The sequence below is a fragment of the Diospyros lotus genome, chromosome 6, assembly GCF_014633365.1.
Source record: "Diospyros lotus cultivar Yz01 chromosome 6, ASM1463336v1, whole genome shotgun sequence".
Taxonomy (NCBI): domain Eukaryota; kingdom Viridiplantae; phylum Streptophyta; class Magnoliopsida; order Ericales; family Ebenaceae; genus Diospyros; species Diospyros lotus.
This window is the reverse complement of record NC_068343.1, coordinates 15803508-15827094: the sequence shown is the minus strand read 5'-3', so window position 1 is coordinate 15827094 and position 23587 is coordinate 15803508. Positions and strand designations below refer to the sequence as shown.

The 23587-nt window shown below is 35.2% G+C and overlaps 2 protein-coding genes across 5 annotated transcripts; one reads left to right on the top strand and one right to left on the bottom strand.

Annotated features, from left to right (window-relative positions):
- The first annotated feature begins 3863 nt into the window (after window positions 1–3863).
- LOC127803801 (nucleobase-ascorbate transporter 11) lies at window positions 3864–14211 on the top strand. 2 transcript variants are annotated; one of them, XM_052340314.1, is made up of 10 exons: window positions 3864–4782; window positions 8379–8476; window positions 8579–8749; window positions 9121–9221; window positions 9742–9877; window positions 10060–10110; window positions 11157–11444; window positions 11874–12108; window positions 12513–12793; window positions 13813–14211. In XM_052340314.1, the coding sequence occupies exons 1-10, from the start codon at window positions 4122–4124 to the stop codon at window positions 14029–14031; spliced, it is 2241 nt and encodes a 746-aa protein (XP_052196274.1). In that variant the 5' UTR covers window positions 3864–4121; the 3' UTR covers window positions 14032–14211. The 2 variants fall into 2 exon arrangements, with proteins under 2 accessions (XP_052196274.1, XP_052196275.1); XM_052340315.1 differs by lacking the exon at window positions 10060–10110.
- Window positions 14212–14480: 269 nt separating this feature from the next.
- On the bottom strand, window positions 14481–18565 carry LOC127803800 (putative U-box domain-containing protein 50). 3 transcript variants are annotated; one of them, XM_052340312.1, is made up of 9 exons: window positions 18437–18565; window positions 18128–18334; window positions 17935–18047; window positions 17676–17803; window positions 17179–17590; window positions 16602–16742; window positions 15978–16517; window positions 14973–15683; window positions 14481–14778 (listed from the first exon to the last, which is right to left on the bottom strand). In XM_052340312.1, the coding sequence occupies exons 1-9, from the start codon at window positions 18507–18509 to the stop codon at window positions 14581–14583; spliced, it is 2523 nt and encodes an 840-aa protein (XP_052196272.1). In that variant the 5' UTR covers window positions 18510–18565; the 3' UTR covers window positions 14481–14580. The 3 variants fall into 3 exon arrangements, with proteins under 3 accessions (XP_052196272.1, XP_052196271.1, XP_052196273.1); XM_052340311.1 differs by having other exon boundaries at window positions 17188–17590; window positions 18128–18476; XM_052340313.1 differs by lacking the exons at window positions 18128–18334; window positions 18437–18565 and having other exon boundaries at window positions 17930–18043.
- Window positions 18566–23587: the final 5022 nt, after the last annotated feature.

The window sequence follows — 23587 nt, the reverse complement described above, 5'->3', positions numbered from 1 at the left end:
TGGGTTGTTAGTTTGCTAATCTCTTATCCATGACCATATCTACTGTAAAGAACATTATATCACATGTAATGGCCTAAGAATTTTTCACCAAAATTTGATTGGTCTTCGTTTACTTATTTTGCCATAAACATGTCTCCGTATCATTATTTTCAAGAGGCGTCAATCCTATCTTGTCATGAATAAATCTTATTTCTAATTATCTTTGTTTTTTTTTTTTTTTTTTTTTGGGGGGGGGGGGGGGGCGCGGGGATGACTGCATCCACTATAGCATGTTTATCTCAGTTTCACTCTTGTTTCAGAAAGAATAGTGTTTCAATGCCTGTTACTTTGTGCTAATAACAAAACTAAGGTTATAGCATTTCATAAAACTCTTGTTTTAGTTTTAAAGGGATTTGACAAGTATTTTCCACTTTAATGATCTGGTCTTGATTTTGTGAAGAAGTTCCTCATTAATTTTTTTTTTTAATCTTTTTGAGCAAAAATATTCAAGATATTTGAACTGATTTTTTGGAAACACGTTGATCTTCAAGTGTCACCATATATCATCCCCATCTTTTAGGTCATCGATTGCTTGTGAGAGTACAAATAGTTCTTCATTGTAAAAGGGATTTGCCCATGTCAGGAAAACAATTTTTAAGTGTTGAGGCAAGATCTGTCAGTTGCTATCATCAATTTACAGAATTATGATCCCTAACACCAGTATGCAGGTAGGGCTGTTATTCAATTGAGATACTGCTATAGAAGTTTAATATATGATGGGGAATATGGGGCCTTTTACGTTTCATATAGATATATGTTTTCCTCATTGCATTGGACTGGTTTGAAAATTGGAGAACTTATTACAGAACACAGCCTATAGTTTTATGATTTAGTATCTTTTTTGGTGCTGGCTTTAGGCTGTCCAAGTGTGCGCTTAGCTATCATTGTTTTGATACCAGCTAATTTGTTATCTTTGTGCACTCCATTTTTAGACTGTCTCATTTGTATAAGCAAGAGACCAAGATGAAAGTTGCCAATAGCTGCCCTCAATTATTTGGAACAAAAACTTCAGTTTCTTTCTTTTTCTTTTTTCCCCTGTTGCAAACACACACTGGTGCAGATTGCAATGATTTAGACATGTCTAAAAAATATGTAAAAGACTTAAATATTGCAGCATCATTTCTATCTCTAAGTATGCGTGTAAGAGGTAGGGAAAAGAAATAAAAAAATGGTGGAGATCTCTTACGGAGGAATGATTATAAATAGAGATAATTGGTGAGCTAGTATAAATGTAGTGACCCCACTTAGGGATTAAAGATTGGTATGTTGGTTGTTGTTGTTCTTATTATCTCAAAGTTGAAATTCAGGCTTTGCACCCATGGATCATAGCTCTGTTGGTTGTTTCTATTATATGGAGCCATTATCACCAGAATGTTATTTACTTCAGACTTTTGAGGTCTGTGTTTCATCTTCTATCATTTTGCACAAACAAGGGTCTTATTGGGGTTTATGTTGGATACAGGTATTGATTATTGTTGCGTCCTATTTCTGTTTCTCTGTACTTCAGCTAATAGTTGCCATGGGAACCTAATGTCAAGCCTTAACTGAGATAGGTACAGCAACAACAATCCCAAGCCTATATCCCACTAGGTAGCTTCGGCTACATGAACTTTGCAGGTAGTGACAATGGATTTTTGGGGGATTTATCTTTATTAGTTGTTAAAAAGGGATTATGAATTCTGTAATTGACGACACAGCTGGAACGTCAAGAACATGGGTTTTCTTTTTTTCTTTTCTGGGTATTTTCATTTTCATTTGAAGGTTGAAAAGCAACTAGGGACTTCAAGGTTGTTTGGAGAAAATATCAACCAATATATATATATATATCCTTTTTCTCTTGATTCTTTTCCAGTGGATATGCGTGGATCCATGGATTCATGTATCTGTTGCCGTTGGGAAATGCATGAGAATGAGATCCATGGATTCATATGAATGCAGGTTGCATCTTGTATTTAATCCATTACTTTGCATTCTCTCTTTGTTGCCGCTTCCTTCCCCTCCTATCCTTCTTGCTTGTGATCATCAACTGACAGATCAAAATAAAGATGTAAGCTAAAGCTACTCTTCAGAGTTACAAGCTTTCAGTTTTTGTTACTATTTTGGAAGATACGGATCTATGGATAAAGATGGTTGGGGACCTAGAATTTACTTGGCCTGACTAAATTTCTGATTGTTGTCGTCCTCACTTGATGAAAGGTGGAGATGGTGGATTCATATGATACGAGGATATGGATGAGCTTGTAAAATAAGAATAACAATCAGCGAAGCTAACAATGCAGATTGGTGGTTCTAGTTTGCAAATGATCAATATGTTGATTTCTTTTCTTTATTTTTTACTTCCCACTTTACATGCCTTAGCCTTTTTTCTTTCCCTTTTTTTTTTTTTTTTCTTTTTTTAAAGTTAAAGATGCCTGGTGGGATGCCCAAATTTTTCTTCTTAAAAGAGAACCTTTTTGGACAGAAAAAAAGGTATAAAAGGCTCTAAGAAGTTAAAAGTAGAATATGAGTTCATATTTTGGGGGTGTTGTCTTACAATAATAAAGAGATCAGATACATTTTAATATTTTAATGTAATTCTTTCTCAACAACAATAATAATATATATTAATTATAGTCTCATTAGGGAAGAGTCATTTGTCAATATGCCAAGGAATAGATGCACAGACTTGCTTAGAGCTTTAACATCTGACATTTCTGATCAAAATATAAAGCTTAAACCACACTACATGAAATAAATTTAAAAACTCATTAAATTCCCATCATTATCCTAACAAAAGTGCTCTGATTCACACAAACATGAGAATTTCCTCAAAGTTTAAAGAACACTTGAGGTTGAAGAATCTTATCTCCACTGCAATGCAATCTGATGGCAGTCAAAAGGTGCATAATTTAATCTAATTTATAGCTAAAAAGTCCATGTCCATATGATGCACTCACCTAACTTTCTCCATTTAAAAATTAATGAAGCAACTAAGTGTTTTTTTGTCAGTTTCTTTTCATTTTTAAGTACAATCGAATCGTTTTTCAAGACTATGTTTAGTGATATTATTAGTTATTTTACTTAAATTTATAAAATTGTACGACATAAATATTCAAATAATAATGAGTTTTCATACATAGATTAATTAAGAGTATTTCAATATTTCTGTATCTATAAAACAATTTTAAAGAATTGTCTTGAAAGGCCTTCAATTCTTAAATTAGTATAAAAGGAAGTATATAATCACAATAATAAATAGTAAAAAAGAATATGAAAGGCAATGCATAAGAATATGAAAAGAGATAGAAATATTATCTTTATTGTATAGATGAATGTAAATATCTTTTAAAATTTATAATATTATATATTTTTAATAAAATTAATTTTATAATATTACAAATGGAATTAATGATTATATCTTATGATAAATAATTATGTCTCGTAACATTTATCATTAATTCTTCCGATACATTTTCAAAATTAACACTTTTGTTAAGTTTTTCTTTTGGTTTTAACATCATCTTGTGATTTTTTAATTTCTATCGTCTAATCATGGTTATGGGCCATTGCAACCATGTTTTTCAACAAATCATAATTACCAAGTGCTAATGCAATCTTTATTTGTCTCCAAACCAAGTCGGAGTCCGAGTTCGCACTCGTCCATGGAGCTGCCGAGTCCACTCGGTGAGTCTCAGGTTCCATCATCATATCATCAAAGCTTGAAACCTAAGGAACTGCGGACACTGACATTATGACGAAATTGACCTCCCTCGTCGGGTTCAACCTGAAGGTTGCAACGGTCACTATGGGGCTATTTCAGCAATTTTCCCTCTCGAAAGCAACGGCGGCTTCCAACTGGTAATAGGAAAGTCGCTGCAATGTCGTCGTCATCCTCATCCGCATCACCTCACTCTCACTCACTACAAGCCACCATTCACCGCTGCCGCATTGTGCTCTTTACTCATCTTTCTTTGCTTCTACTCTCTCTAGAACTCTCTCTAGAGCTCTTTCTTTTTCGGTTGCTGAAGAACAGAGCCTAGAGGGGGTTAGATTACAGTGCTGCATTTGTTGGATAAATCAGCACCCATTTGCGGGAAACTGAAATGGAAGGTGGGTCGAGATCAGAAGCCCCGGAGAGGAGGAATACACAAAAGGGTCAGAAGCTCGGTTCGGTGCTTCCGGGGCTAGAACCGTTTGTACCAAGAAAAGGCCACGATCCGAAGGAGCTGAGATCTTGGGCGAAGAGGACAGGATTTGTGTCTGATCTATCCGGAGAGAGCCATGCTAGTGTGAGCCAGAGGGCCCAGAAAGACAATACCGGGAGTTCTGAGCTTGATTTGGAGAAGGGTCTGGAGAAGCATGGGTCATCCTCGCCGAAGATCGAAATTGATCCAGTTCTGGGGCGGACCAGGCATAGGGGGATTGAAATTGAACCAGTTTTGGGGGCCGGGCGCGGGGCGGGCAGGAATGGGAATGGTGGGGATTTGGGGATTAAAGATGGGAGAGTGAGAGGTGAGAATCAGAGGAGAAATGGGGCCGAATTCAGTTTGGGGGCTAGAGATGAAGAGAGCAGGGTTGGCCTGAATGGGAATGGGGTTGTAAACGGGGCCGGACAGCGAGCTCCGGCTGCTGAGCCAATGAAGGATGACAGAAATGTGGAAAGCGAAGAGGGGATTGATGATGCGTACCAGGATGGTGGAGAGCCTGGTCCTGGAGGGTGGAGTCCTGGAATGAAGCTTGGGCTGAGAGACAATCCTGGAGTGGGTTAGTATGGATTTCATTTTCTACGACTTATTTGTTATGATTAACTTGCAACTATTGATTTATTTTTTCTGTGCCTTTATTTTAGTTTAAAGTCCATGCTTGTGATTGTGAATTATCAGTAGCGTGATGAAGTAATATAGAAGAAATTCCCAGTATAATGTAACAGTGAACAAAGCAAGAGAGGTACTTTAAGAGGGGATATAACAAGATATAAATGGAAGAATAACGAGTTGTTATATGATTTAAAAGAGTGGTTTAGTACTTCATAACTGGGAAGAGCTAGTCATGGTGAAAATGATGCGGGTATATTTCATTTCTTTGAGAATGGAACAGGCTCGGCAATGTGACTAGGGAAGCTCCGGTGTCTTTTGTCCTGCATGAACTCCTAGTATAGAATCAAAGAAGATGAAGAATAAGAGAAGAAATAGAAGAAGAATACCCAAGAGATACAAATCCAAATTTTGAATTCAATGATTAATCATCAAAACTTGAATAATTTCTATACTTGTGAGGTATTTATTAGCTCACAAATCCCTACCAAACTAAAAATTCTAATTAAACTAGGCAATAAAGACCATAACATCACTAAACTTGGAATTTAAATTAAAACAGGAGCAAAACTTAAAATTCCTAAATAACTAAAATCCTAATGTAACTAGAATTGTACGGTTTTTAAAATAGTTAAAAACTCTCAATTTTTGTCAACTCCACTCAGAGTGAAGAAACTACTATAGGCTAAAATCTGAAGGAGCACTATCCTAGCATGATGTAAAATTATTGAGATCTGGAAATAAGATGCTCTTAATATAGGCACACATGCATTATCAAAATCAAGAAAGGAGAGTAGATTCAAGTTATCTAAGAAAGAAGAGAACATGTCTAAGTGAGATTCACTTCAAGACAGATCACTTATTCCATCTAATTACCATTCTTTTGACCTCTCTAAGAGTATGTTTGATATGTGTAAATGGGAAGGAACAATCAATGGATGAATGAGACAAATTGGCTACATTTTTCTAGGATTCATGGTATATGATCTGATGGCTTCTATGTTGTTGGCTACCTAATGCAATGATCCTCTGTTATTTGGTATCGGGACGGATTGGCTGTAAATAAGAAATTCGTTCAACATTAAAAGCATTGGGGAATTACTCAACTGATGAGCAGAGTTACAAATTCGTTGAATTTATTAAGAAATATATATTCCAGACCATTAACAAGGATACATTCAAGATCATTGATAAGGAGAACATGCAACAGTATTAAAAATATAGATATCGTAACAGGTACTTGAGTGTGTCTGAGCTTACATTTATAAATAGTAGCAGTTTAAAGTGTATATGTGAACTTCCTAATTTGTTTAAGTAACATAACTCAATTGATTCATGGCTTGTGTATTTTTTTCCCCCTTAAAGTTTGAACTTTTTTGACTGGCTTTTGTTTGAATTCATAAACTTATCCGGAAGTAAATCAGTTAATGTATAGTTGACATTTGTGTCTAAGGTTTGGTTGGGCATAAAATGTTTTCTTGAAAAACATTTTCCTTATTTTCTAATGTTTGGTTGACAAAAAAGATGAAAATATTTTTATAATGAAAATATTTACACCAAATGATGGAAACAATTCGAAATTGGTTAGTCATTTTCCTATTTACATGCATATATGTATATCAGTATATGTATGTATATATAAATACATACATATATATATATACATGCATGCATATACATACACATATAAACATAGACATAGACCGACCTACATATACATTATACATACATACATGCACACATACATATATACACATGCTCATATATATACATACACGTGCACATGTGTAGACATAAATACGTGCACATGCACACACATGCATATATATATATATATACACATACATACACGGACATAAACATTCATACATGTAGCTAATTTTTGGAAAGTAGTTTACCATGCAAATCAAAAACTAGAAAGTAAGATAAAAAATATTTTTTTTGGTAAAACATTTTACATTGAAAAATATTTTCCCATAAAATGTTTTAAGTTCAAATAAACAGATCCTAAATGGAAAACAGGATGTGGAAATGATAGTCTTCCATACGTATAAGTCAATCTCAATGCCATGTGAAACCTATGGAGGGCCATTATCAGAACACCACCTATTAAGCCACAAGATAAAACACATTCTGCAAAACTCAAAGTATCAAGAGAGAGGGGGGAGGGCGCACTAATGGCTTGGAACAATGTGGCAAAACATTTTAAAGAGAACACGTTTATTTATGAATTTGTTTATTAGAGTCCTACCATGGTTTGGTCCTCTAGTACATGAATCTTGGTAATATCCAATACCAAAATGCTTATAAGTCCTTAAAGTGGGTCAGCCTAACTAGGTCAGATCATTAGCAAATGCCTGGTTTGGGTGTGCACAACTACATGCAACCCAATTCTTCAGCTTCTGGCCACAGCTTTTCCCTATTTAGGAAAATTCCTAATTTGCTAGTCCACAAGACAAAAGATGCCAATTTTTTGTGTCCTCTCTCCTTTCTTTCTTTTAACTCTCTACTATGGTTTGGTAGGGGTAGGGTGAAGTGGATTGGGTGGAGAGATAGGGGATCAAGCTTGGAGCCTGGACCTGAGACCTTGAGTTCAAATTTGGTTGGGAAGTAGGGAGCCAGGGGTAGTGACAAATGGGTAGATGTTAGTGGAAGAGTGGGGATCTTCTGGGTATGTGAGTGCCAAAAGAGAGGAGGAAGAAAAAGAAGAAGAGAAGAAAGAAAGAAAATTCTGTGTGCTGGCAGTGGAGTTGTCCAGAGCAAGCTGGGGGAAGAGAGGAAGAAAGAGAGAAGAGGGAAAGACTTTCTGCCTTTCCCTTCAACATTCTAAACTAACATTAAAATGGTTCTGTCTCACTCTCATTTCATTCTATTCCTGTACACCAAATGTACCTTCAGATAATTGCCAATTCCCCAATGTCCAGAAGTGCAAAAATAACCCTATTCTCAATCGGGTAAAGTGTTGATAGGTTCAGTTGATTTTCCAATGTTATCCTTCTAAAAATATATTATCATCATCAACTGCACCTTATCCTAATCAAGTTAGGGTTGGAGACATGGCAATCTTAATGTCAATTGAGTTCTAAAAGTCACATTGACAATACATATCCATACAAAAGAATAATGTGGCAAAATTTTATGCCAGATGCCTTTTCTAACGCAAACCTCTAGCAAGGGAATGATATCCTCTTAAAAATATAGGTAGAAGAAAATTCAACTAGTAGTTCTTTGACAGAAATTACTACAGCTGTGTGGTTGTTTTAACTGACTGAATATAAGCTGTATGTGTGAATGCATATCTATTTTCTTTTATATAGCTTACTGCTGCACCTGTGGCTGTCAATGTGTTTCTTATAGAATTGTTCTTGTTCTTGAACAGCCAATGGAATGTCTTGAGCATTTCTTTTCCATTTTTCAATGTGTATTCTCTTTTTATTCTGTCACCATGAATGAAATTCTCTGTTTTCTGAATTCTGCTCAAAGTTTTAATATGCTTCTGATCTGCCATTATTTTACTGTTGATTCTTTTTGTTTTTCAAACTGCAGTACCACTTATGTATTACGGTTTGCAGCACTACTTATCACTGGCTGGTTCACTTATTTTCATCCCCTTGGTCATTGTACCTGCCATGGGTGGGACTGATGTAAGGAAGTTCTTAAAATTTTTCTTAGTGCAATTGAAGTTAAGAGATGTCAATTAAATATCTTAGTATAAGAACATTTCCTTCTTTTTGACACCATTACAGAAAGACACTGCCACGGTGATTTCCACGATGTTATTAGTGTCTGGCATTACTACAATACTGCACTTATACTTTGGTACCCGTCTTCCGTTGGTTCAAGGCAGTTCATTTGTGTATTTGGCCCCATTGTTGGTCATTGTGAACTCTGAGGAGATTCGAAATCTTACTGAACATGTAAGTTTACCCTATTGTAACTTTTCTTTCTTGGGGCATTAGAGGTCCTTGATCAGATACCATTACCTTGGAGCTTATGTAATTGGAGAAAAAAATTATAGAATTTTCATAGGATTCTAGCATTTGTGAAAGCCTAGTAATTAATGCATTTCAGAAGAAAAAAGTGAAATTCTAAACTAGACTGGGACTTGCAATTAATATAATTCTCCCAATTTGGGAGCTTCCCTTTTTGCATTTTCATTTATTGGGGTTATGAGTAGCAACCCAAGTGTTACGTTTTTTTTTTTTTTTTTCTCTATGTCAACTCTTTCTTCTTTCCATAGAACTCCTTTTTCTGAAACAGCCACTGATGCACATTCAGTTTACTGCAGAAATTTAGGCACATCATGAGGGAACTTCAAGGGGCTATAATTATTGGTTCAATATTCCAAAGCTTCTTGGGGTTCAGTGGTTTGATGTCTCTTCTTGTAAGGTAATTCAACAGATTCCATATTTGTACTTTCTCTTGCAAAGTTGACTCATTTATTGGGATCAACAGGCACTATTGCTTGTAATTTTTCCATGTTGACACTACTCTGCTATCAATTCCTTCTGAGACATCTTATGTCTTTGTAAAATCACAATTGCCAGAAATTCACCATTTGAGCTTCATTTCCAGAACTTTGTGCATGGCTTCAGTGGAATTGCTGCTCCTGTTGGCCTTTATATCAAAAAATGGTTGTGGCTGATGGAAATTTGAATAGGAAACACCATCTTGTGTGTTTCAAACCATCTAGCCTGTCCTACTAATAATATATTTATCTTTTTGTTTCACATTTGTCTTTAGAACCAGACAATCATCTAACTAGTGGCTGTATAACATTCTTGTTTAGAATCAAACAATCATTTAAAAAGTAGCAATCACTTTTGGTACACATGCCGATATGTTCTCTAGCTTGGTTTGGAATCTTCCTCTCCTGAATACTGTTTATCTGTTTCACATGATACTGCAGGTTGGTAAACCCGGTTGTGGTTGCACCAACAGTTGCTGCAGTGGGCTTGGCATTTTTCAGCTATGGTTTTCCTCAAGCTGGTAGTTGTGTGGAGATCAGTCTTCCCCAGATACTACTAGTCCTTATTTTTACCTTGGTAAGAAGCTTCTTGAGCTCTTTATCTTTTTTGGTTCAATAGGCATGATATATAACAATTCTAGCTGTATTCAGGTTTAGCAGTTTAGTATGCCATGAATTTTTTTTGTTAGAACCCTAATTTAAATGACTCTTTCAGAAATACCCTCAATATTTGCCATAACTAACACTGTTTGTTTTCAGTACCTCCGCGGGATATCTGTTTTTGGGCATCGAATATTCCGAATTTATGCGGTAGGTAATTTACCTTCAGTTTGAAGGTTCTTTGTCGTGATTCACTCCCCCCCCACCCCCGTCTTTTTCTTTCTAATATCAAATTGTCTGGTTCACAAGATTGTGAAGTTATATGCAACTCTTCTTACCCCAGTGTGTCTTAATTTCACCTCCTTGCACCTATAGATATATTCTGCTATTTGTGGCTAGAGGTCTCTCTTCTTGTGAACTACAGAAACTGACCTTCTCCAGGGTAATAGCATCGTCTTATTGACTATTAGTTTAAGGAAACCTTTTGAAATTGCACATAAGCTTTGGTTTGATACCATTGCTATTAGTTTTTATCCCAGGAGATGCTTTGTTCCATGCAGATCCTTTTCCCTTTCTTCCAGCAACAAAAAATTGAAATTCCATTTCCCAGTTAAATCTGCATACAGTATTATTCTCCGTCATCAAGATTTTCATTCTCCTCCTAAGTGATTCCACCTATCCAATGAAATCTAGATAGTGTGCCCTTTGTTACTATTGGATGAAACAGTGGACATTCTCTATTGGCTAAAATGCAGGTCTTACAACTACACTGAAACTGTTCAAATATTAATCATGCTGTCCTGCTATAAACTGTAATAAGCCAAAATAAGTCATTTTCTCTGTAGTACTGTGAGTTGAGCAAAGCAATAACAAGAATCAGCCAGTCATTTACTTAAGGTTTAAGCAACCTAGGAGTCAAGTTATCATAAAAATTAAAAGTGAGACTCCTGTGAACTTTCTTATGCACCCCAGTTATCAATCAAGCACTTTTGACAATCCTGAGATATTATGAAACTTAACTGGATGTCTTCTCAAATAATAGATTCATGTACCTTCACAACCTTTGGTTTGAGAATTCATTCCCCCTCCCGGAATAGGGGGAATGAATTAGGCAACAAAAAACCACTATATTCATTTCTTTATTATGTCATTGCTGTGAATGAAGCCTAAAGTTTTTTTCTTTTTTCTTTTTTTTTAATCCTGTTTAGTACATTTTGATATTATCCTTTAATTAATGCTGCCTTTAAGCTTTGCAGGTTCCCCTGAGTGTTATTTTGATCTGGGCATACGCATTCTTCTTGACAGCCGGTGGAGCATATAATTACAAGGGCTGCAGTCCTGACATACCCAGTTCCAACATCCTAATTGATGCTTGCAGAAGGCATGCGTATACCATGAAGCATTGCAGGACTGATGTTTCAAATGCTTGGAGAACTGCTGCATGGGTCAGGGTCCCTTACCCTCTGCAATGGGGTATCCCCGTCTTCCGTTTAAGGACTTCATTGATGATGATCATGGTGTCACTGGTTGCATCAGTTGACTCGGTTAGTGAAATGTCGTCTTAATGGACCAATAATAGTAGAAAATTCCCTTTTAGAGAAAAGTTGTCCTTTTAAAACCAAAATCTTCACCTCTACATCTCATCTTTCTTTTACTTTACCAGTCTGTCATATGGTTCAAATTGCCCATCATTGCTTTCATTTAGCCAAAAATTAAGGAATTCATGGGCAAGCATGTCCCTTGCAGCTCCTTAAGTATGGAAGAACCCTTGTAACTAGATGCTTTCCACAGGTAAACAGGCTGACTGGTTGAGTTGATTGCAATGACTATGTGAGAGACTTAAGAAAGGAGCAAGTTGGTTTTGAGATGTTGAAACACCCAATTATAGCCATGTTTTCTGACCATTGAATGAATGAATTATAGTTTCATATTTTTTTTTAACAAATGCTGACAAAGATGCTGCACCTTCTCAGGTTGGAACTTATCACATTACATCTGTGCGAATTAATTCAAAGCCTCCTACTCTGGGTGTTGTCAGCAGAGGAGTTGGCATGGAAGGTTTCTGTAGTGCACTAGCTGGACTTTGGGGCACAGGGAGTGGGTCTACAACCTTGACTGAAAATGTGCACACCATCAACGTAACAAAAATAGCAAGCCGTAGGGCTGTGGAAATTGGAGCAGTTTTCTTAATTTTCTTCTCATTCATAGGTATAAGAATTTAATTCAAGATTTGCACCTCTTGCTGCATTTTCATATATTTTGTTTTCATGCAGAATATGCATAGGTGTAATGCATAACCAAGGACTAGGCTGTTACTTTAACAGATTCAAATATAAAAGACTTGTAAATTTTGGAGTCTCACAATACATGCTAGAGTCGAATGCAATTGTGTACAACTAGTTAAGGTCTAGGCTCCATGTTGACAACATAGGTATGTGTGCATGCGCATATATGTGTGTGCGCGCATAAAATGAGATGCATTTTATTTAATCTAAGAGCCTTTGGGCTGGAAAATTTACGTATGCCATTTTGCAGATTCTTTTAGAGAATTTTAAGTTGGTACTTGACTAGGAAAAGTTTAGGGTACTGATATCTTCTAAAATGCTTTATAGGGAAAGTGGGTGCCATCCTTGCTTCTATACCACAAGCCTTGGCTGCTGCCGTTCTGTGCTTCATATGGGCTCTGATTGTTGCACTTGGTCTCTCCAACCTGCATTATTGTCAAACAGGAAGCTTCAGAAACATGACAATAGTCGGTGTTTCACTCTTCCTTGGCTTATCCATCCCTGCATATTTTCAACAGTACCAGCCTGACTCCAGCTTGATACTGCCCAGCTATTTTGTTCCCTTTGCGACGGCTTCACATGGACCTTTCCACTCTGGCAGTGAACAAGTAGGTCATCTCTTTCGTTCCTCTTTTTTTTTTTTTTTTGGATTTTTTTCTCTTTTACAGTGAGAGTTGTGAAAACTTCTTTCTTGTTTTATGGTTTTACTAGTGCAAACTTCTTTGTTTCTTGAGGATCTGCTGTCCAATAATAAGAGTGTGTTTGAAAAATACCATAAAAAATATATAATTATTACACATATTTTCTATGGAAGCAATCAAACACTCTTAATTTTTCTATGGAAAAATGTGTATGGTATAAACATTTAAAGGTTCTTTCCATGGAATTCATTTTCTAAGGGGGTGAGATGGTTTTTGTTTTCTAGGCAATCATTACTTAGAATTAAATTCTAGATAATGCAATCAAACACACCTTAATTTCTTTCTCGATTTGTATAGATAAACACATTACCTCATTGACTTTCATCGCCATGGAAGTTCACAACAAATGAGGTGACTTTTAATTCTTGTTTGGTTGTAGTTTCAAAACCTGTTTTATAGTTCTAAAACCTAATAAATTCAAGAGAATGCATTTCATGATCAGTTTTAAAAAATGTTCTCATGTAATTGCTCTCAAAGAAAGCCTAATTTTTTAGAACAAGAAAAAAAAAAGATGTTTTCACTTGTTCCAAAATTATTATCATATGACATTGAAGGTGTTTCTAAAGTTACCATAATTTTGCAATTTGAAAGCGATGAAAACGAAGAAAATGACAAACATAGAAACTATAGTCAAACAAATAGGCCCTCAATGTCCATGTCTCTCTTGATATTCTGCTCAAACAAGGAATGGATTGCATCACTGATTCACCCTGCCGAAGGTGGTGAAGGAAAATGGGCAGCGATGAATCTTTCCAATCAAGAAATCGAATAATTCCCCAGAATGTATGGAACTTGATGTCTATTAAGTCACACAGATACTTGTGATGAGTTCATTATCTCATTTCACCATTCATCTTCAAACCACTTTGCTTTGCTTTCCTGATATGATAGGGCTGACATGCCATTTCTATCTGGATGGCTACCAGTTTGATTTTGCAGTAAACGGGCTTCTATCATTGAACATGGTGGTGACACTACTGGTGGCACTCTTGCTGGACAACACTGTCCCAGGAAGCCGGCAAGAAAGAGGCACGTATATATGGTCGGGTCCTGAAGACATGACAATGGATCCTTTGTCCCTTTCAGATTATCATCTGCCAGAGAAAGTTGCTCGGTTTTTCCATTGCCCAAAATGTTTAAGCTGATGACCATTATGCTGCTTGGTGCATAAAACACTGAGGAGTTCGGCTGTCGAGTGTTCAACCTCTAAACTGTGGCCCAAAAACTTGGAAGCGGTACAGCTCAACCGTAGATACACATATATAGATGACATTCCTCTTACTATAAGTTCATATAATCCTTTTTTTTTTTTTTTTTTGTTTAGACAGAGCCATTTATGTCATCATTTGTCCATAATCATTGCATCCTTAACAGAAACTCATTTCAGGTTCTTGATTTTCTGTTTATTATGCCATACTGTTACTCTATATTGAAATTGTGAAACAAGTACGAGTGACCCATATAATATCAATAGTCAATGCATTCTTATAAGAGCCACGTGTTCATTTCTGTTCACTGTTTTGCCCTCTTCTCTTTTCCTCTTCTTAAGATCATGCTGAGGGACAAGCTCCAATAACTCTCAAGAGTCACTAAGTTAAAAGAAATGAGTTTCCTTGATGTAATAAAAGAATCAGCAAGCTGGACTGGAACTAATGAATATGTAAACACAAATGAAGGTTATAATATATACATGTTTAGGCAAGGATTATGGATCGCTTATTACTCCAGTCCTGGATTAGTGACCGGAGGGTGTGATTGGGGGTAAGTTGCTTGTGCTTAAGCTTTAAATTTGTCATGGGTGACGTATCGCCCCCGGTTCTCAGCCACTCCTGTATTGCCTCTAGCTCATACGAAAATCCATCCGCTGCAATGTGCGGATTCTTCATCACATCCTGCATCAGAAATCAACATTAGCAGCTACTCATGGTTCATATTTCTCAAGTTTCTTAAGACTTAGGATAGAGTCAGATTTTTCTCTGAACAATTTTTGCATCCTCTGAGCTAAGGCGAAAAATATTTCTATTTCTACTATCCCATCTGCTAGCTGCAGATGGAATAGTGGAAATGGGAAATAGATGGTGCTAACCTGAAATATAGGGCAGAGAAACACGCCTGGTACATCACACAAGTCTTCTGTATCTACACATCTATTCGTCGCCTCCTCTCTTCCTCCCCTTGCCACCAGATCATTGGCTTTCTTCATCACTTTGTCGATCTCCTTCATCACTGTAGTCATTGACACATCTGTGCCTGGCCCTTTGTTAGCAGAAAGACATCTCATTGCTATCCCAGCAAGTTCCACAGCCACATCCAATGGCCATTCCCCAGCCGAGTCATCTAGAACCTCTTGAACAGCTGCTCGGTCCATCGGAATCGTCTCTTTTGGAAGCTCTTCCCAATTCCTCGCAGCCAGAAGTTGCAAGACTAGAGTCCCAAAAGCCTGAATATCTGACTGCATGTTAAATTGGTTGTGGCACCAACCAGGCCTAAAACAATGTATTTTTGCAACAAGGTTGCAATCTAGGAGGATTTTGGAGGGGTTGAGGTTGCCATGAGATACGGGCTTGGGGCGGGCTGAGTGAAGGAAGCTGAGGCCTGAGCAAACTTCAGCTGCAATATGTACTCGAGTGTGCCAATTTAGACCTCTGTTTCTTCTCTTGGAGCTTCTGCCGACCAAGAATAATGCATCCCTCAGGCAGCCATTTTGCATGTACTCGAATACAACACATTGTAGCTCGGAGCAGAAGCCCATCATTGCAACTAGATGGGGATGCCGCATCTGGCTGAGTACCTTCACCTGCATTAGCATTGGTCAATTTTGCAAAGTGAGAAATCTCATTATTATCAAGAATTTCCCAGATCTGCAAATTTAGACTATAGAAAACCATCAAATAGTAGTTCGAACTTCCATTTAAACAAGCGAACATATCTTTGTTCTCCCCCTTAGAAGATAGCTGTGATAATAACTAAACCAGGAAAAAGCATACTGTGGGTTCCGATCCATTTGAGCAGGGTGGGTTATTCGAGAGATGAACCTTGAGAAAACAGTAGTCGGTAATATAACATTGATGTGGCACCTTTGTTTTTTTACCTTAGCTTGGAATGCTTCTTGAGATGATCCCTTGACTGACTTGTGCAATTTGATTGCCACAGCTGTGTGGTTGATCCTTCCTTTATACACATTTGTCCATCCACACGCGGATTTCAATCTCAAACGGTCTGAGAAATTGTCAGTGGCTGCTCTAATCTCTTCAGCTGCAAACTCCTTATAATTGAAGCCCAAGTCACTCAACCTTGTAGCCATTCCTATGGCATCCTTCTCCCTACAAAACTCAATTCTACGCCGCAGCACATCTCTTTGTCGCCTCAACTCCTCAATGTCACGAAGTATGTTAGCTCTTTCTGTGACTGCCTTTTCTAGTTGCCCCTCGGCGTGAGACTTGGCAAGAGAGGACAGTTGGAGTTTGTTGGAGAGTTCGTGTTGGAGTTCCAGCATTGGCTTGAGCTTTCTTTTCTTGTCTTCCACTTCAGATCGAACTTCAGAGACTTCTTCTTTCACAGTGTCCAACTCTTTCTTTAGATCAGCTCTTGCTGCAATCTCTTCACCAATACTAGCTTCAAGCTCCTCAGCCTATAAAAGCAAAAACATTTTTGTTCATTAAACTAGTTCCTTACTTCAAACTGAATTGAAATGCCCACTAGCTCAAGACGTTACCCGATGTTTGCACAAGCAACTAGCCCATTCAGCTCTAGCACGTCTTGCTGCATTCTCCTTGGACTCTCTTTTCTTCAATTGGATCACATCCTGAGCTTTTCTAATTCCAATCTTCAGCAGTTCAATTTTATCGCTACCACTCTGATATTGTTACAAAATAGGTGCTTTTAGCAAGTTAAAAACAGATTTTTTTAGTGATAGATTGTTTAAAGCACAAAACAAACATGGTCAGATCAGAAACTAGGTTAAGTGGTTAACTGCAGAAGGATTTAGCTTCAAAAAACAAAGAATGTAAGAACAAGATGTGACAAAAAGCAAGCAATTCTAACAGGCCATACTTATATACGATAAATAAATAAATTCAAGCATGCCAATTTGCATTCTATTCTGTCACCATCATCATGTGCCTTTGAAGTCAGAAAAAAGCAACGATAAACAATTGAAATTCATTGGCACAAAACAAGTTAAAAGTGGACTTCTTTTTAACACAAACGCCATTAGCTTTCTAAATGCTATAGGGTAAGAGAGGATGTTTGTGACCACACAAATGAAAACAATCACCATAATTGAATGTTACCATATTTACCGGCATATCCGGTTCTGCTTGACCATTCCAAAGGGTGTCGCACTCCATCTCTGGACACTTTTCACCACAATTTGAAGACAACAATTCATAGAAGTAACTCTCAAGCTCTTTCTCTTGATATTCCCATTGATCTGTGGAATCGTTGTTCATCGAAGCTACCCGAGAGCTACCGAGATTCCTCTCGTTCGTCGCACTTTCCGGCAACAATTTGCCTAACCAACCATTGAAACTCCCCTTTTCTTTTAACTTAGTAGCCATGACTCCTTGATCACCCTCTGTAAATCCTTCATTAGTTGCTCCTCTCAGGAACACCAGTTTTCCTCCGCATACAATAAATAACTCACAGAATTCGGGTTTGTACTGGTGAACATAAAATGATCCACTGATTGCACTGCGGCATTTTCTGCAATAAGTGGAAGGTTAAAAATAACATTGTCTGCAATAGATGAGAGGAACTGATTTTTGTGGATTGCAGTGATTCCAGTTACCCTGATGATGACTTCATGATTGAAATCCCCATAACCAATTTGGTTATCCGAAGCTCCAATATCAAATCCAGCAAGACCTTATGCAGAGGCTGGTCATGCTTCTCAATTTTAAGAATTTCAGTTTTGACCTGTAAGTAGAAATTTAATAGACATTTTATCAAACAATTGGAACTGCATCATGACTGACAATACAATCAAAGATTCTATGAAACCATTAAAGAAAGAATATATAAAAGTAAGGTATATACACCAACCAAACCTTGCCACAGAAACCTTTGTACCGAGACAGCAACTTGTCATCTTCCACTTCCTTCATCTTCCTCATAATTTGCAACTTCTCATCACTGATGTATCTTGCAGGGAGTTTTCCAACTGCAAGACAACAAAATCAAACCCATATGACCAATTTGAAGCATTTTCTTGGCAATTAAAGGAATGGGAAACGGTCTTACAGGGCGTGTAAACATAATCCTTGGGCGAATAGTTGTTGGGCACATGGAGTATCACTATGGAGATTGAATGGGAAGACCACTTTCCAAGCGCCCATGCCAAGGTTGCAAACCCATCTTGTGGGTCATTCCCAACGGCAACACAGACCCTGTCTTCTTGGGAGTCCATTGCCAAGCTTGAACTCAGCCCAAACTGAACATGATTTACTTCTGAAAATGTAAAAAAGTACAAGGTGGGTTGGATATATATGTTTGTCAAAGGACTTACAGAGGGTGTGAAAGGGCCTGCAGATGAAGGGATTAATGGCTTGCCTTTTTGCTGTTTGTTTGTTTGTATATGTGTGCGTTCGTAGATGATGGCTTTTGGACTGATTTCTTTGTACATATATATGTGGTAGCATCAAAGACAGCTGGATTCTCTTTACTGGGTCTCTGAATTCTAATGGTTTAATTTGGTGTTTTGAATTTTCTTGCAGATTTCGTCCGACGAACTTCACATATGATGGAGAGTTTTTCTTCTTATCTCTTTGTTTTTTTATCCTTTTCCTTTTCAGCAATGAGCCGACATGACTTCACCACGTTCCGTGATTAGCTGACTAATGGGGCAATTAAATCTTCTCTTCTCTGTCTAATAGTAAATATAAGTGGAATTGCCATTCTTTCTATTATTATGATGATTGCATCGCGCTGTCCTGTCCTTTATTATTACCCTAATCCCCTTACAAAATAGTATTATTATTATTATTCACATAATAAAGTTGACAAATATTTTGTATTATTATAATTATGAAACACACTGCACCTCTAATTATACGATAAGGATTGACCTCCTGCGCAACGTTCTTATGTTGCCCGACGCGGGCCCTCCTCCCCCCCCCCCCCCACCTCCTCTCTTATCCCCACAGGCATGCATGCATGCATTTAATTTTTTTTTAAATATTACTATAAATTCTTATTTAAATAAATTATTAATTTTAATTTATTCAATTAAAGTTACAATTACTTTAATAATTACAATTATAACCATAATTAATAATTTATTTATTTTTTTAGTCATAAGAGAATTTATACATATTTTATATTTTTTTTAACTGTATCTATCTGATAAAAATATAATCGAATCAATTAAATTACTCAAAAAAAGTTGAGATGATTTAATTGGGGAGGGAGGCGAAATAAGGGGTCTAATTGGATGAGAGTTTTAAGTCTCTTATTGGCTAGACTACATTAGTGTCAAGCAACATAAATGGTTCAATATTTTTAATTTTTTTGATTTTTTAATCTGTTTAATTTGAGCATCTATTTGATTGAGTTAGTTTGGTTTTAGAAAAAAATTGGTCTGTTTAATTTGTGTAATTTAATTAATTCGGTTACACTCTTATCTGATAGACACAATTAAAAAATACATAAAATATGTATAAATCTTATTACGATTAAAAAATAAATAAATTATTAATTATGGTTATAATTGTAATTATTAAAGTAATTGTAACTTTAATTGAATAAACTAAAATTAATAATTTATTTAGATAATAATTTATAATAATATTTAAAAAAATATAAAATTAAATGCATGTATGTGGGGATAATTTTGGGTGTGTGAGGTTGCCTGATGCGGGCAAAAGATCAATCCTGATTATATTATTTGAAACTAAGTTGAATGGAATTCACGTATTATGATATAGGTAAAATTAAATTTTTTTTACACATTAGATATATATAGTGGAATCTATAAATATACACACACTATATAGGTTTGATATTTATGTAACACGTTATTTTATTATATAAAATATAATAAAAGAATGTTTAATATCTCATACAGATTAGATATATAAATCGTTTATGTATTGGGATCGAATTCACCTCAAGTTATGGTAATTCTAGTCCGTTCACACTTAGAATGTTATTCAGTAGGACCAAGTGGGGGAAAAACTAAAAATTCATAATATTTTAACTCGAAGTCTTAGATTTACTCGTACCATTACCTACCATTAGACAATATAACTATTTTGATGGTCAAAATCATTATAAATAAAATAATATATCAATCTCATTCAATAATAAAATAGTAGCATATCAATAAATACGTTACTAATTAAAAAACTCAAAATACAATATAAAAATAACACCAAAATGTAACTAGAAAGACCATTGGTTATTTAAGTCAAAGTTGATAGAAATGGCTAATATATAGAAAGAAAAAGTAAATGAATCCATGAACATGTGTAAGTGTAACATAAACAAAGGTAGCCTAAATATAGGGGCCTAAAAGATTTCGTCTATCTTGATGTTACTTGTCTTTTATATTAAGCATGGGAAATGATATATGTATAAATAAATTTAATAAATAATTGTTATAAATTAACGTATTATACATATATTTATAATAATTTTATCTAATTAAATTCATAATAATCTTATATAAAATTAATAATAAATCTATTTCTTATTATAAATTATTGTTAATTTTGAATAAAATTATTATGAATTTATATATATCACATTAATTTATAAAACTTATTTGTGAGTATAACATTTTTTTTAAGTATAATTCTAAGAGTAGTTGTCATTTTGGGATGCTAAATCACCTATTTGTAACTTTGAATAGTATTATGACACATTTGAATTATATATGTCATTTTAATATTTTTTTATTGAAAAACATAATTAAAATTTTAAATTTCAAATCTCAAATCAAAACCCCTGTTTAATACTAAAATACTTATTTTAAATTAAAATCAAAATATATAATTATATCATAAAATAATCAATTTAAATTCTAACAATTAACTAAAAAAAACATTTATATATATAATTGATAATTGATTAACTAAAATAAAAATAATTATATATATAATTGATTTGTAACCTACGAATCCAAAACCTTCCTTCCCTTTCTACGCCTCTTTCTCTTACCTCATTCCCCTCGACGGCTCGCCCTTGCCAGTCATCGCCTCGCCCTCACTTGGTCGTTTCTCACTGCTCGCCCTCGCCCTCTCGATCGCTCGCATTGCTCTTGCTTATTGCTTCTCTCAACTCTTCTCGCTCTGTCGCTTGCCACCTTGGCCTCGCCTGCTCTCTCTTCTAGCCCTCTGTCGTTCGTTGGTTGATTGTTGTCTCTCTCTCGCTCCGTCTCACCTCGCTTGCTAAACCCATGTTTCAGATAGTATATATATTTATAGAAGTTGAAATATAGCCGTTAAATTTTATCATTAGCAAATGCAATCTCTCTCTTTTTTTCTCTCCAAGGGTTGAAAAAATAGCACCATAAAAAAAGTTGTTGCCATTTTAGAATCTCACATGCCACTCTCGTTTGAGTAAAAAAAATTTAATCCGAAATACCATTTCAACAATTATGGGGATGACACCATAAATGGCAACTCTTGTTGGAGTTGCTTTAATAGATGTTTAGTGAGCTTCTAAATTTTATCTTGATACCATAAAGTGGTAATAAGCATATTTAAAGTGGATTTTTGTTGAGATATTAAAAGTGTGTAACTTTATAGTTACATTAATTATATGATAAATTATGTTGTTAGTCTCTATGTTTCACGAAAACACCTCATAGGAGTCGTTTTCGAAACGTTTCTTATTTCCGTTTCGGACCTTATTTATGCCTATTTTTTTAAAAAAAATGTCTGTTTCCATGTTTCCATTTTCTATTAGAAACGTTTTCTGTTTCCGTTTCTGTGCAACATAGGTTAGTCTCTTAATTTTTTATTATATAATAAATTAATTATTATTACTATAATTATAGATTTTTTTTTTCAAAATTCAGTCCTCTTTTTTATTCTTCATAAAATTATTTTAACAAAAATTAATATAGAATGTATTAATATAAATAACTTGATGTTAAAACTAATCTAAATCTCACAATCAAGTAATTTTATAGTTTCTATTAATATATTCTATGTCAGTTTTTATAATAAAATTTGTTAAAGAATTAAAATAATAATTAAATTTTTAACAAAAATTAAAATTTAATAACTAATGCTAACAAAAATTAAAATACAGTGATTATGAGCACAAAATTATGTAATTTACTCATCAATTATATATAGTAAAAGATGAAAGTATTGTGTTAATTTCAAAAGGTACCAAGAAGTTGAGAAGAAAGAAAAAAAAAATATGTTAGTGATAAAACTTTCCACCCCAAAGAATTTTGATGCGATGAAAGTGCCAAAGGGCATTGATCACTTAGCTTATTTGGTCATGTTATAAAGATCTTAAGGTGTGTTTGATTGCATTATCTAAAATTTAATTTTAGATAATATTACTTAGAAAACAAAAATCATCACACTCCCTTGAAAAATGAATTCTATGAAAAAAAAATTTAAGTACTTGTACCATACACATTTTTTTAGAGAAAAATTAAGAATGTTTGATTGTTTTCCATAAAAAATATGTAATGATAAATGTGTGCAATCAAACACACATTTAGTGAATCCATGTCACTCCAACAATAATAGAGTTTACTCACTCAAAATCCCCTTAAGTAATACATACATTTTGGGCTTTTCAACCAATCCTTTCAACCCAAAACCCAAGTGGAATCCAACCCAATAAGCACCCCAAGTTCCCTCACCAACCTCATAACATCAACTTAGATACCATAACTCTTTAACATATAGACATTTGAAGGGAGATTAATACAACCTGACTCTAAACACAAAAAATACAAGAGGAGAACAACAAAACAAGAAGAAACTCACAAAAGGAGATAGACATGTAATTACTCTTCTATTCTAACTTGATTGTTGAAAAGCCATTTCAAAAGAGCCCTCGAACAAACCTAACATTTGTCTTGTAAAACTTAATTTTTCAATGAAGGAAAAGCAAGCAAAACAATCTCAACTGGGTCCACGTGGACCTCTCGGTCACAATATCTTATTGACACAAAAAATAGCTATATCAAATTTCTTGTTTAAAAATTTTGCATAGAAGTTTTGTATCCAAAAAATTATGCAAATAAATATAAAATAAAACTCACACAAATTTTGTTAATCACAACTTCTAATAGATATATATATATATCAAATCAAAGCACATCTTGAGATTGTCTAGAAATACTTTTCTTGAATTCTAAAGTCTCAATTTCATACTCCCATAATTTTTATTTGTATGCATATTGATATCATTTTCTCATTTTGCTATTTTTTGTCTTTTTCAATGAAAATTGTTATGGAAGTTGCCCGCGTGAGAGGGCAAGCATGGTCTCGGTCGCGAGCCCCACCCCCTCTCCCCTTCTCTACATATCAACATTCCTTTTTTAATTGCCTTAGACATATTTTTATGTTATTATTTTTTCCAACTTTGCATTTGAAAGGTAGGAAAATTATATTGTCCAAATCCCAATTTATAAACCGAACCAAATGCAATGATTTACATTTTAATTTCCTATAGCAAGTTGACGACTTATTCCATTGTTAACTAAAGGTGTCCCAGGGCCCGATGGGCATT